Here is a 15992-nt window from a genome sequence, read left to right on the forward strand (position 1 = left end):
TTTGGCTTCGACCACAATTCTACTACAATTCTTGCTAATTGAAGCTCGTTTTTTTTCAAGTTTTTTGTTTCAATCAACATCAACCTATTATATATACTTATAGCTTTTTCAGGAGCACGCTACTACAAAATTCTTATGGTTCTTTGCTTTCCTCCACGTATTTTGTTTAACGGATGTTTTTTTTATGATAAACAGTGCTTGTTTTTTCCTCAGGTTAGGTACATTAAAATAAAAAACGGAATATTATGCATATGATAATAATTGCAGCTTATACTTAATTATTTTAAATATCTTTCTGCTTATTATAACATAAAATTGGTTATCAACTAGAAAGTATAAGGAGGACACCGTTTAACATCCAAGGTTTGCAGAAGCTGCGACAAAAACGATCACTTAATTGTTAATTTAATATTTTTTGGTAAATATATAAGGGCATCGGAATTTCAAGAAGTCACAGTTTAATTCCACTATTTGGATTAACAAGTGAACTTGAAATTGGTAAAAAAAATACAAATTATTAAAATGTATAAGCTGGTAAGTTAGATTGTAGTCTTAGCCCTTATTTCTAGAAAACATACAACTTTATTGAAACTAAAGTTAACTTTAAGCCTCAATTTTCCATAGAAAACGCGAGAAAAATGATTTATTTAGGTATAATTTAACACATGAAAAAAGAAAAAAACTACAAGAAAATATACCTACCTACAAAAATCTAATCATCCCAATTGCTAAAGTCCTTAATAATGATTACACTGATAGGTACTATACTCACTTATAAATTACTAAATACTTATAACTAATTCACTAAATTAAATATCACTTGCTTTGATGATGAAGGAAAACATTGCGAGGAAATCTGTGTGCTTCAGAATTTTCATATTTTCAAAGTGTATGAAGTCTCCTAATCCGCCCTTGGGCAGGGTTGTTATCAATGAAACAATCAATGTGCGTTTGCCTCCACTATTGGACATAGGCCTTCCCAAGAGTGCGCCACCACACACGATCCTTCGCCTTCCTCATCCACCCACTTCCCGCGATCTTCTTAAGGTCGTCAGTCCAGTGGGTTGGAGATCGTCCCACACTGCGCTTGCTAATACGCGGTCTCCACTCCAGAACACGTCTGCCCCAGCGGCCATCACTTCTGCGGCAGACGTGGCCTGCCCACTGCCACTTCAGCTGGCTTATTTGTTAAGCTATGTCGGTCACTCTCCTACGGGTTTCCTTGTTATGGATTTTGTCCCTCAGAGTAATGCCTAACAGGGATGTTAATAATTATGACCTAAATTCTTCGCATTCTGAGAGACCTGTGCATAGTTATACTACGGGATGATGATGATGATGGTTTATTCCAGATTATCGCCACCACAATCGTAGCAATGACCGCTGCAGCCCAGCTACCATCTGCAACTTATCTTCCGAGTTCAGGATCTGGACATCATTCTGGAGGACCTGGTTCTGCTGGTTCTATAAATGGAAACCAGTTTGAAGGCAATGGTAATACTCGTCCTCAACAAGCGGTTGAGAGGAATGCTGCTGTATTGAAAATAGTTAATGAAGCTGGAGAGAATGGTATGTATGATCTTTTAGTTTTTATTATTTTAATAGATTACAGTATAGAGATGAAATTGTTAGAGATTGAGCATTGGTGGTCTGAATAAATTATGTCGTATGCAATCGACATAAAAGACAAAATGTTCACAAAATGTTCCACTTAAACTGAGGATAGTTAAATTTTTTGTAGCAAAAGCCCTCTTTTAAAGAATGTGCTGTGTGCGCCTATTAAAAACTTACAGCAATAATTCTTCAGACCAAATAATAATGTATTTTCAAAAAAGATCTACAGTACAGTAGTATCCATAGTTACAGTTCATATTTGTACCTAATCTAAATATTAGAGGAACAACTGACTGACTGATATATCAACGTACAGCTTAAACAACTGGATTAATCAGGCTGAAATTTGGCATGCTGATAGCTGACGTAGACATCCGCTAAGAAAGGCTCTTTGAAAATTCAAACTCTAAAGAGGTAAAAATGAGGTTTGAAATTTGTGTCCACACGGACGAAGCCCCGAGTATAACTAGTTTCACACTAATATTACGTGTGTATGTATGTGTGTGTGTGTGTGTGTATGTTTGTCACTACTTCACGAAAAAACTACAGAACGGATTTGGCTGGGAGTGGAGATAGACTATACCCTGGATTAGCACATCTACTACTTTTTAGTCTGGAAAATTAAAGAGTTCCTTCGAGATTTTTTAAAAAACCTCTGTCCACGCGAACAAAGTCGCGGGCGTCAGCTAGTATTTTATAAATCCTTAATTTGTTGATTTAACATTGTAGTACATAATTTAAAGAAAATGTACTTCAACGAATTGCAGGGTTCCAATACGCTTACGAAACATCGAACGGCATCCGAGCAGAAGAATCTGGCAACGCAGCTCAAACTCAGGGAGGATTTGCCTACAAAGGGGACGATGGCCAAGTCTACTCCGTCAGGTTCACAGCTGGAGAAGGTGGATTCAGGCCTGAGGGGGCTCATCTTCCTGTACCGCCTCCAACTCCTGTGGAGATTCTGCTGGCTTTGAAACAGAATGAGCAAGATGAGGCTGCTGGGATCTTTGATGATGGTAATTATGGCTTAGACATTATTGCATTATTTTATTTGATACAAGATATTGCAACATATAAGAGTTCTTTTGAAAGCTAAGATCTTATAGTATTGTACCAACCAGCTTTTTCTTGTACTATAAGTACGCATGGCTTTAGATATAATGAAGATCCCGTTAAAATTTCTCAAATTCATTTCTTAATGGATGTCTACTATTTATAGGCAAGTAAGTATAAGAGGAAACTTACATGTTTTCAAGTTTAAGTCGATATGACAGTCATGTCAGACACAGATTTTTGGATTTTTTTCTTGAGAAGTGCATAATAATTTTATTGGTAACTTAAATCTATAATAGTCGTGCTTTATCCAACTTTGCTTTTTATCACCTCATTTTATGTACTTAGAGTATTTTTTTATCTAGGCCGTGATTTTTTGAAGCATTCTCTGTGATTTTTACCAAAAAACTATTACTTAGTTTAATGCAAATAGAGACGCGTTAAAATATTAAAGAATTTCTTTTTTGCAGGTTTATATCATCCAGAAAAAGAAGGCAAACCTGGTCAAAGTGCAACAGTTCAAAGACCTGGTTCTGGCAATCACCAAGGAAGTTTCAATTCTAACACTGGTTACACCTACTGAAAAGTTCTTAACTGAAGGTTTTAGAATAGATTAGTCATTCTACATTATATTCCTATTTATTTTGTCTTTATTAATCATTTGTTCTTATATCTAGAGCAATATTTTCTCTATTTAAATAAATTATTTTATTAAAATCTGTATTATTTTATTTATTATGCTAAATTAAGTTAATTTATGCTAAATTATGATTGTTCTTCAGTAATAAAATAATTGAAACAATAATAATTTTTTTAGATCTTTTTGTCTCTTAAATTTTTCTATATTTTACTAAATATTTTTTTTTAATATCAGTTTTTTTTAAGATCATTTTTTTAATACCAGAATTTCATTAAAGTGGCCTTAATTATATAGTAAAATAAGTTGTGAATTGGTTGTGAAGAATTAACCATATTCGTCCAAGTGTAACTTGTATTTGAGAAAATTAGGGCGTAGGTAAATATATACACAGATGCTTTGAAAATTCATTTTTTATTCATAGAATAAATAGTCTATTATTTATTTATCCATAAATTGGATGGGTATAACTACAAAAATATGGGATTTAGTTTATTATCACATTCACATTTCATACTGAACATACGCTAATTTGTAAACATAAAGCCCGTTTTACATTAAGATAGTAGGGGAGTGAAACGTCGGGTTTCAATATTCAATTTATCTGTATAAATGTGTCGATAGCGTACTTAGCATCGTTGTTATTTATCAAAAAAGATCATACAAATTAAAAAAAAATAACAGCATTGCTAAGTAACTTAACAAAATAAAGATAGATTGAATATTGGAACTCGACGTAAGAAAGTTAGGTCAATAGAGAAAAAAGACAAAGTGTAGCCTCATTAAAGAAATACTCCGTCATTAATTGCCAATGTACTTATTAAATTTTTATCTTCCTAACAAACGTAAAGAAAATAACAAGTATAAAGTATAAAAGCAAATACAAAACTACTAGAAACACGTATAAACGAAATGAGTATAATTAGTACAATTAATAAACAAGAGAATGTTAATTGGAAACATTTCGTCAATACTTGTTTCTTATCAAAATAGGAAATAATTTCCCGGTTATTGTAAGAAAAGACCATGCAGCGTCCAGTTTATAAGATTCTACTTCAATTAATCGAGAGATATGTTAGAAATAAGAACCTATGCGAGATAAAGAACAGAATTAACGATATAAAAAACATTTTTGAGTTGATATTCTAAAATGCCATTTTTTATTAGCTTTTAACTTTACCAATTTTGAGTTATATTTCAACAATCAACACTGGTAAATTGAAATCAAAATAAATTAGCATAAACTCAACACAGAGACTACTAACTATCAATAAAGACGCCTTTGCATGTTTTCAAATAGCAACTAATCTCTATATTTAGCTTATTTCTGGTATGTGTAGAAAAAATCTCAAAAATGTTTTTGTTTACCAAGTAGTAAGCTTTGATAGCCGTAGATCTAAATGTAAAGTAGGCTTAACTTGTAAACTAAATTATGTCTTAGAATTTGTAGGGCTGACGGAATCCTGCGGACGCTTGCGCACGCGCATAGTTCTGAACGGGAGCGAAGCCTGTGGCCGCACCACCGCCGTATTTGCCGGGGTTGTATGAACCTGGAAAAAAAAATTAGCATTAAAAACTCATCCATACTAATATTAAATGCGAAAGTGTGTCTGTCTGTCTGTCTGCTACCTTTTCACGGCCCAACAGTTTAACCGATTTTGACGAAATTTGTTAGAGTTAGCTTAGACTTAGAGGGGACGGACATAGGCTACTTTTTATCCCGAAAAATCAAAGAGTTCCCACGGGATTCCCAAAAATCCATCCGCTTAACCGATTTGTATGAAATTTGGTACCTAGGTAGCTTGCGTCCCTGCAATTGACATAGGCAAATTTTTATTCCAGAAAATCAAATAGTTCCCATGGGTACTTTAAAAACCGAAATCCACGCGGACGAAGTCGCGGGCATCCTCTAGTTCAGTATAAAAACAGCTAACACCAGGGGCTCGATTACGGTAAAATGACAGCTAGAATATCACGATCGCGATCACCTCTGATTGGTTGATGTTCGTTCACTATTGGCTACAATGCATTGTTGCAACAAGAATACCATAAATTCTGCCAATCACGACTATTGAGATTGTAATAATGATGGATACAATTTTTCCCCAATCGAACAGCAGGAGCATGCCTTTCTTGATTTCTGAGGCCTAACTCAAAGTAAATGCTTTTTTGTGACTTCAACCAATTAATTATTATGGACGTGGAATTAGTTTTTTTTAACCCGGAAGAATGAATGATTTTTGTCCTTCCCCGGGATGTAAGCTACATATCTCTCAATATCAATTAAACAGATGGGCCTTGAAAAGCTTGCAGACAGGCAGGCAAACAAACAGAGAGCGACAGACGGACACACTTTCGCATTAACAATAGAATTGAATGAAATATATTTTTATTCAAATTTACTTTTACAAGTGCTTTTGAATCGTCAAAATAATTTACCACTGGTTCAGAATGCCGTTCCTACCGAGTTTGTTGTGAGCTTTTAATTATTAATTTATTTTTTTAATTAAGTAATTTACTTTTAATTAATTTAACTATTAATTTTAATATTATAGGGTATTTAATTAGTATGGATCATCGATGTATAGGATGTTTCGCCATATTTGCTAAGCGACACCAATTCTTCTGTCGATAAATTAAGAAAGAAGTTACATTTCGACACATTCACATGATGAAGTATTGTTCAATAAAACAGTAGCTGTCGGTTTCACAGACTATGATAGATCTTTATCTTTCGCAAAAATATTTCAACAATTTAACAACACAATCAGAACTCTATTTCCATTACTATAAGAGTTCATTTTAAGGTTGAGAATTTAGCAATAGCAAATCTTCTCAAGAGTTTGCAAGATAGGACAGTCGATAAAAAATCGACTTTATTTTGTTGAACACACAATGCAATTTGGATTGAACTATGCTGAACTTAAATATTTGTAATGATATGCAGATTAGCGATTTTACAATGCAAGAAAGGTCATACGTATTAGAATTAAAGCTTTTGTAAACTGCACATTAGCTTTCGATAACCTTTTGACCATTTTAGATCTCCAATGTAATGATATTTACACACAAAAGTTTTTAGTCATCATTTGTTATTATAAAGACATCGTATTTGATAATATAGCGATTTGATTAGCGAGAAACGAGTAGAACTAGAAACTAGAAACGAGTTGGCGATGAGAATTTATATTATTTCTAAATTGGCGGCGATAGCTTGATCATTTTGATGAACCTAAGATTGTATCTATACCTATATCTATACTAATAAATAAAATTAAAGTGACTGTCTGTTTGAACAGGCTAATCTTCGGAATGACTGAACCGATTTTGACGGGACTTTCACAAACTAGTAGAGGATTAACATAAGCTACTTTTTTAATAGACTTTAAAAATGGAGGAGTTGTGTTTTTCTACCTATGCTCTGATATCTCCGAGATTTCTGAACCGATTTGCGTAATTTTTTTAATCGATAGAGGAACTTTGCGACATAAAAAATTTAGATTCAAACTCCTCAATCCTGATGCTGCAGGGGATCTGACCAATCCACGCGGGCGAAGCTGCGGGCATCAAGTACTGAATAATCTTTCAGTATCAAAAAATTTAGCTTACCGTCATCAATAATTCCAGCTGCTTCATCGCGGGCGTTCTGTTCCAGAGCCTTCAGGATAGCTTCAGGAATCGGTGGGGCAGTGGGTATGTGAGCTCCTTGGGGCAGAAAGCCATCTTGACCACCAGTGTAGGTGATGGAATAGAGTTGACCATCATCGCCAGTGTATTTGTAGCCTCCCTGCGCTTCAATACCATCGACCTGGAATTGAAATGGAAAGAAATGAGTTTATTTATAAGGACAACATGTGCCACTTATATAATATGTCACTTATAATATAGTTGAAACTTATATCATAGACCTAGATTTAGATAGGATGTCAAAATAATAGAATTTGAACTAAAAATTCCGCTTGAAATCCTGAAACTCCATGATACTGAACTAAATAACAAAAGAAGTACAAATCAAAACTGAAATCATGATATTATAGTAAACTTAATTAATTTAATTAATTAGCGTTTAATTTAGTTACTTAATTAACTAATTAAGTTTAATAATGTATATTTAATTAATGAGCCTCAATAGCTCTACCGGTAAAGGAGTGGACTGAAAACCGAAAGGTCGACGGTTCAAACCCCGCTCGTTGCACTATTGTCGTACCTACTCCTAGTACAAGCCTGACGCTTAGTTGGAGAGGAAAGGGGAATATTAGTCATTTAACATGGCTAATATTCTTTTTTTAAGAAAAAAAAATTTTGTTGATTAATTTAGACGCGATTTACGTCTAGTGACAATACTGAGAACTCTTTCTGCATCACATTATAATTGATGATTGTCTTTATGCTAGACGATTGGCTCTTGACGATTCAAAAGTACTTGTAAAAGGCTAATTGAATAAAAAAAATTGAATGAAATTAAATGAATTTGAATTTAATTATAGGTTTCTCATTTTATAGTAAAGTAATAACTTAATGTACCCAGTTGGTCAATAGTCAGTTTATCTATAGAATCTTCTGCATCCTTCGATGGATACATGAAACCTAATTCACTTTTCTTTTTTTCTCACTTTTCTTTAGACTTTTATTAAGTTAGAGGAAAATTTTATTTAAATATTTAAGCAATAGCATTATCATTGTATTTTAATTCATAAATAAATCAATTTGCATTTAAATTGTTGATGAGGTTGAGTCCCTTAAATATATTCTGTTATTTCATTATTAGTATCTTCTATATAATAATATATGGTGAAATTCTCATAAAAACATCATTTCCATATGGAAACCTTGAAATTTTTATCATTGATTTGTTGTAATTTGAATTATTTAAAAAATTACGAAATGCAGATGAACACAGTTTCAAAATACAGTGTCAAAATTACAGATTTAAATCTTTTGAGGTCGAACATAAGATAACTTATCTTATTTTTTGAATAAATAAGTTTAACCAATCCGGAAATATCTAAATATATTATAATTCATAATAATATTAATCCTGGTACAAAAATGTAAAGTGGCCAACACATTGCTGATAGACATAATATTATATGGTAGGTACAAAAATTCGTGCGCGGTGATAAGTAAGACAGAAAACACAAAACACACGAGAGGAGAAGAGAGAGAGCTCTACAGACGTGACCCAAATGTTGCAGTCTTTACTTTAGATATGCAATGTATCGTATCTATTTCTTTCGTACGTAATTTATGATACATAATTGCGTTGCTGAAAATTTTAGGGACAAGTAAAAATAAAAATTTATAACACCCCCGACTAGTGAAGGTTACAGTAACTAGAAAAGAGCTGATAACTTTCAAACGGCTGAACCGATTTTCTTGGATTATAGTTAAGAACACTCTCGATCAAGCCCCCTCTCAAACAAAAAAAAAACTAAATTAAAATCGGTTTATTAGTTTAGGAGCTACGATGCCACAGACAGATACACAGATACACATGTCAAACTTATAACACCCATCTTTTTGGGTCGGGGGTTAAAAATAGAGGTATGACAAAATAATAAATGTTTCTGCTCACAGCCATGTTTTCATATAGACAACACCATAATATTTTATTACCGTTCACCACCGCACCGTTCGTATTTCATTTCATATTTCACCATATATTATTGTGAAATAATAGTTAACAGGGCTCTCTCCATCACTTACTCCATACAATCGTAGTCCCAATGTCTTTTAAATATTTAGCCATCAAAGTCCATGAAATTTTGCAGACATATTCTAGAAACTAATATCTGTGCCTGTGGTGTTTTAGATTTTTCTAAAAAATATGTAGTTTTTAAATTACAGTGGCTCAAAGATTTGTATGTGAATTTTTAAAACTGCGTAACTTTGAAACGGAAATCTGGAAAACCACAGGCATATTAGTTCCCGGAACGTTTCTACAAAATTCCAATTATCATCATTCAAATCAAAATTATGATTGGTTATATTTGTATTCAATGAGAGACGAACTACGTTTGTATGGAGCGAGTGACGGAGAGACCCCTCTTATGCCAATAAAAATTTAAGTTCATCCATGTAAGTCATTAAGAGTAATTTAAAACGAATTTCCTCAGACAAGTTTGCCATATAGAACTTAGCAGATTGATCCATGAAGATGTTACAGTAAATCTAAAAATGTTAAGGCAACGCTGACCTTTGAGCAATCCTGGCCAATGCCCTTTCAAAGATTGTATCTAGTGTGAGACTTGGGTTGGGCTACGTTCCAGATAATATATGGAGGTTATAGGAGTCAGAGTGCAAATATCTAGTACCTATTACATCTAGATTCTAGGTACCTATATTATGGGCACAGAAATGTCAGGTGTAGTCATCCAATTTATTTTTACCTTGAGGCTACAGCAATTTTCCTCGATAGTGATCAATCTTTTAATTGCTTATTCTTCAATCATTTTTTTAATTCTTCCCTTGATAAAAATTTATGACCTAATTTATTAAATACAAATGACAATACTGGAGAAACCAGTTTTGTCTTCATTCTTTTGAAATACATCGATCAGAATTTTTTTAACGATAATTTTTTGGGAGCTAACAAAGTATCTTTAGAGTCTAAAGCAGCTCATAATATTTATGAGAGACACTTTTTATTTGTACTTTAACATAACATATATATCTTTGTAGTAGTGTTTGTAGTGTTAGTAGATAATAACTGTCAATAATTTAACCTAAGAGTCGTAATCTCGTTCTCTTAGAGATTGTATGCGGAAGGATCTGGGAACTAACCGTATTAACAGGGCTCTCTCCGTCACTCGTTTCCACTCGTTTCATACAATCGTAGTTCCAATTTCATTTGAATGTTAAGCAACCAAAGTCCATGAAATTTTGCAGACATATTCTAGAAACTAATATCTGTGTCTGTGGTGTTTTAGATTTTTCTAAAAATATGTAATTTTAAAATTACAGGGGCTCAAAGATTTGTATGAAAATTTTAAGACCGCGTAACTTTGAAACAGAATATTTTAACAGAAATCTGGAAAACCACAGACATAGATATTAGTTTCTAGAATATATGTGCAAAATTTCATGGACTTTGGTTGCTTAATATTCAAATGAAATTGGAACTACGATTGTATGAAACGAGTGGAAACGAGTGACGGAGGAGCCCTCTTAATATCCCAAGAGAACTCCTACCATTATAGGATTAATGGAAAGGGGTCATGATCCTCAGTAATGAGGAATAACGACTATAGAGATAATAAAACTACATACCTCACGTCCTTGCTCTTCAGCCTTGATGCCATTTTCGGTTTCATAGTTGTATCTGTAGGAGTCCTCTTTGACGTCAGAGTCGTAGGCGAGGATCCGCGCGGTCCTTTCAAAGGAGGCCTGAGGTCTGTTGGATTGTTCGGTGTAAGGTGTGTACGCTGCCGCGGCGAGGCCGACGAGGGCGGTGGCTACGATGAACTGGAAATTAAGGCAACAAGTGTAAATTAAAAATTTATAACACCCCCGACAAGTGAAGGTTACAGTAACTAGAAAAGAGCTGATAACTTTCAAACGGCTGAACCGATTTTCTTGGATTAGAGCTAAGAACACTCTCGATCAAGCCACCTTTCAAACAAAAAAAACTAAATTAAAATCGGTTCATTAGTTTAGGAGCTACGATGCCACAGACATATACACAGATACACACGTCAAACTTATAACACCCCTATTTTTGGGTCGGGGGTTAAAAATAAATTAGGACTTGTCATTATAACTGAGTTAAAAATCCATACCAGAATTGTAAATGCGAAAGGATATCTGTCTGTCTGCTAGGTTTTCATGACCCACCTGATTAACCAATTTTGATAAAAGGTACCGAGATAGCTTGCGTCCCGAGGACAGGCATAGGCTACTTTTGTCCCGGAGAGTCAAAGAGTTCCCACAAGATTTAAAAAACCTATATCCACGTATAAAATTTATAGCTTGCATCCTGGACATGGATACGGGCACTTTTTATCCCGAAAAATCAGATATCCCACGGGATTTTAAAAACGTAAACCCACGTTGACGAAATCGCGGGCAACAAGTTACTAAATAAACAGCTTCCTAGGAGTTCAATACAGAATACACAATAAATAAGAAGAACTAGGAGATCGTGGGGTTGTCGCTGTACAATCTGCAGTGTGCGTTATTGTAGAGTTATAAATAATTCCATTACATGAAATGCTAGGAATCGGTAGCTACTACGCCATTTAGAGTTTTTTGAAGATAAATGATATCAAAAAAATATTTTATTAAAAAGTATTTTGCTAAAAAATAACAGCAAGCAATAGCAATCATAATAATGATCTAAATATTGGAAAGACAGATTTAGTTTGCAATTAATTTAGATTTTATGTTTTGGGAGAGATTATAAAAAAATTGGATTATTTTTATTGAACTTAAATGACATTAATCATCAATAAAAGAGAGAGATGAATCGAAAGGAAAAAAGTAATAAAATGTAAATAAAACAAATAATATAAACATGCAAAAAAAGAACAACTAAGTAGCTACACATGAAAAGTGTTCCAGCCTTGAACTTAAATAACCCAAAAACCTTCAAAATGTTTCGATTCAATAAATCTAAGTTAAAAGATGATATTTAATAACTGTTTTTTTTAAACTTCGTTTCTGATTAATGATTTGTAATAAAATTTCAACAAAAATAAACACAGAAATATCACGATTTCTGCTAATGTTCCCACAATTAATCATCCTTCAAGTAAATTTTGAATCTAAAAACAACGCAACACAGTCATTGTCTTAACATTACCATCACTTACGACCGTGAACAAAGAATATCACATAAATCACATTTGAACACACTCGATATTAACTCTTTTGCGTAAAGAAAAAAGGCATATAGTCATATGAATAAATTTGAATATTATGGTAATAGGAAATGCACAGATTTCAAGTTCGACGCAGGTTAAGCAATGAAGAGATGGGCGTATTCAAAATCTCATCAAAGTTTTATGGTGTTTATGTGTTTGTTGCTTAACCGTGATAGTCAAGTATAAAGGTTATGTTAATGCCCATTTAGATAGCTGTATCATGTTTAAATCACTTTAAATAAATAATTTCTAAAACAAGAAAAGAGCTGATAACTTTCAAACGGCTGAACCGATTTTCTTGGATTATAGCTAAGAACACTCTCGATCAAGCCAGCTTTCAAACAAAAAAAAAATTAAAATCGGTTCATTAGTTTAGGAGCTATGATGCTACAGAGACATACACAGATACACACGTCAAACTTATAACACCCCTCTTTTTGGGTCAGGGGTTAAAAAGATAAGAGAAGAGAGGTAAAGTAGTAGCAAAAAAAATTGTAGTAGAGAAAATAAAGTAGAACACGTGCTAGATTTGCCATTGTACAATATCGATTTCTAGACAAACATATAAATAGTCTTAAGTTACCGCAAAATGTTAAGTAATGGTTAAGTAATATTATATTTCATTAAAAAAACTAACATTAGCATTGACAACGTGAATAAGCCACAGACTTTTTTAATTTAATCAATAAATCACATAAAAATCTAACTTTAGATAAAAAATTATAGATTGATATAGAATCTATATACCTACTACTTTTTTTTTAATAAATAAAATTGAAGTGTCTGTCTGTAATTTCGAAATAGCTAAGTCATATTAGGCTCATGTGGTTATTTGAACCGTACCATAACTGAGTCACACATTTTTAAAATTTTTGTCTGTCTGTCTGTTTGAACGGGCTAATCTTCGGAACGGCGGAACTGATTTTGACGGGACTTTCACAGACAAGTAGAGGATTAACCATGGAGTAACATAGGCTACTTTTAACCGAAAACGGAGGAATTGTGTTTTTCTACGTATGTTAACCGATATATCTGAGATTTCTGAACCGATTTGCGTAATTCTTTATTTAATCAATAGAAGAACTTTGTGACATTGTTTCATTAAAAAAATCCAAAAATTGGATTCCAACTCCTCAATCCTGATGATCCTGACCTTGATCCATGCGGGCATCATCTTGTCACACTAATATTATAAAGGAGAAAGTTTGTATGTGTGGTGTGTGTGTGTATGTTTGTTACTCCTTCACGCAAAAACTACTGAACGGATTGGGCTGAAAGGAATGGAGTTAGATTATACCCTGGATTAGCACATAGGCTACTTTTTATCCCAGAAAATCAAAGAGTTCCCACGGGCATTTTAAAAACCTATATCCACGCGAACGATAATATAAATAATTTTAGATAATATAAATAATAGAGTTAGTCAGTACAATAGGTTTATCTAGATGATGCCTGCGTGATTGTCTGCATGGATTTAACTTTTTTTTGATTCCCACAAGAGTTTTGAATTTTCGGGACAAAAGTAGCCTACGTCGGTCTCTGGGATACAGACATCTCTGTACTAAACGTCGAACATGAGCATTTTAAAATCCCATGGCAATTTTCTGATTTTCCGGAATAAAAGTAGTAAGTACGTCATCTCAGGGATACAAGCTATCGCTGTACCCAATCTTGTCAAAATCGGTTAAACGGATGGGGCTTCAAAAATCCCGTGAGATATCGGTGAGTTTTCGGGACAAAAAATAGCCTATGTCCTTCTCCGGGATGCAAGTTATTCTATCGTCGTATCTAATTTTTTAAAAATTGGTTAGGCCGTTAAAAGCTGACAGACAAACCGACACACTTTTGCATTTTTAATATTATAATGGATTAACAAATTAAGAAATTAATAATATCAGATATCAGAATTCAAAAGATCTTCATTAAAACCACTTCACTGCCACAACACTTGATGTGATGACTTATTCTTGATTCTAACACCGATAGTGCCGCGCCGTATGACATTTTAATCGATTACCCATTTTGATCGATTATCCATTTTGATCGATGTATCGTCAATATACTGCGATATACCTCACAAGAAGCATATTAACATGAACATTTTTTTAATTAACTTATTAAGAAAAGTAAATTAGTAAAAAATTGACTAATGACTAATCCATACTTCCATACTAGAATATTATAGATGCCAAATTATGTTTGTCTGTATGTCTATCTCTTACCTTTTTACAGCACAACCACTTAGCCGATTTTGATGAAATTTGTTTATCCTGGAGACGGGCGGTAGCTACTTTTGATCCAGGAAAATCAAAGAGCTCTCACCATATTTTTACGAAATTTAAATCCATGCGGACGAATGCATCATAATATTATAGTTAGTAATAAATAAAACAGAAGTTAAATTTTATTGTTTGACTAAAATAAAATCGAAATTTCAAGTTCGATATTCAAAAAATACTAGATTCAATGAAAACACTTCACATTCACAAAACGTTTGATAACTTAATCCGATCGCAAAAGGCCGCGGCGTATGACATTTCAATCGATTAATTTGATCGATGTATCGTTATTATAATCGATGTATAACTCACCAGCTGCATTTTGCAATGTGTTAGATCAGGTCGGAGGTGAGCTCACAAGTGATGCTACGACATCGGTACTCACATTTATATATACGCATCGTGTAGGTTACAAAATTCATTCCACATTATAATGAAACCACTTTTCCCAATAAATAACTGAACTTTAGAAACTTTTTTTGCGTAAGTTTTTTTTTTAGTGTGTGGGATAAGGATAGGCAAAGGTCTATTTGAAAAATTCTAGTGGCAGCTGTAATGAAAAAAAGCTTCGACGACTTTTCTGAAGCAGATGTGTGCATTCACAGACCTTGTTGTCAAGGTCCTGAAATGCATTTCTGGTTGAAAAAATTTAGAAAATTATCTACAAAGTTTGTTAGTTTTGGGAATTTCACTTCTAAACTTTTTTTACCTTTTTACATATAGAGACCCAGAAAATTGCTTAAAAAAGTTCTTAATTCGGTTTCAGGAATTTGGGAAATCAGCTTTTGCAGTAAGTGTGTAAGTATATCATAATTCAGATACTTAATGTAAAAAACTTTTCTTCTGAAGTCAAACGAATTTTCCGGCGTTAAAAATGATCTGTTCATTATAGTAAACCCATATTATTATACTTAATGTTACTCAGCGTGCTATGTAAAAGACTAGGAAGTACCTCTGAAGGATAAGAATTAGGACGCGAAATAAAGAGAACCGTATGAGCACCAAGGTCATTGACCCCAAACCATCAGTTCAAGTGGCATGGTATGCCATGCTTGTAGGAACTATGGTCGCTAGAGGGGAGACCGTGAACTAGTAAGCGTAGCTTTTTTTCTTTTTCAGATACAAGTTAGGCATTGACTGCAATCTTACCTGGTGGTAAGTGACGATGCCATCTGAAATGGAAGCAAGCTAAAGTGGAAGGGGTATGGCAGTTTTATTAAACCCATACCCCTTTGTTTTGACCGACGATATAAAGAGGCTGGCGGGAAGTGGCTGGATGAGGAAGTCTGAGGACTGGGAAGTCTATATTTAGCACTGAACGTCTGAAATGATGTTGAAGGTAATATAGTTTTGACAGAAAATTTGAAAACTATTTTCAAAAATTTTAAGATCACCAAGTATTTTCACTATCTAAGTTTATCTACATGCTTTCTTTATAATATGTTTATAACATGAATAATTTATTTATCACTATCTTATGCCCGCGACTTCGTCCGCGTGAACTAGGTAGGTACACCTACAGCTTGCATGGTAAATAGCCCGATCTGT

General features: G+C 33.6%; 2 protein-coding genes across 2 annotated transcripts; one reads left to right on the forward strand and one right to left on the reverse strand.

Annotated features, from left to right (window-relative positions):
• The first annotated feature begins 743 nt into the window (after positions 1-743).
• LOC123875826 (pupal cuticle protein 27-like) lies at positions 744-3250 on the forward strand. Its single transcript, XM_045921873.1, has 4 exons — positions 744-759; positions 1303-1569; positions 2382-2630; positions 3138-3250. The coding sequence occupies exons 1-4, from the start codon at positions 744-746 to the stop codon at positions 3248-3250; spliced, it is 645 nt and encodes a 214-aa protein (XP_045777829.1).
• Positions 3251-3701: 451 nt separating this feature from the next.
• Positions 3702-14845, reverse strand: LOC123875669 (cuticle protein 3-like). Its single transcript, XM_045921634.1, is given in 5 exon segments — positions 3702-4854; positions 6914-7112; positions 10574-10768; positions 14757-14783; positions 14786-14845. Coding segments are annotated over 5 exon segments (594 nt in total). The 3' UTR covers positions 3702-4741.
• Positions 14846-15992: the final 1147 nt, after the last annotated feature.

This window comes from Maniola jurtina, chromosome 20 (genome assembly GCF_905333055.1).
Source record: "Maniola jurtina chromosome 20, ilManJurt1.1, whole genome shotgun sequence".
In the NCBI taxonomy this organism is placed as follows: Eukaryota; Metazoa; Arthropoda; class Insecta; order Lepidoptera; family Nymphalidae; genus Maniola; species Maniola jurtina.

Coding starts and splice junctions, on each gene's coding strand:
- LOC123875826 (XM_045921873.1), top strand. Junction 1,570..2,381: donor TAATGAAGCTGGAGAGAATG/GTATGTATGATC, acceptor AACGAATTGCAG/GGTTCCAATACGCTTACGAA. Junction 2,631..3,137: donor TGCTGGGATCTTTGATGATG/GTAATTATGGCT, acceptor TCTTTTTTGCAG/GTTTATATCATCCAGAAAAA.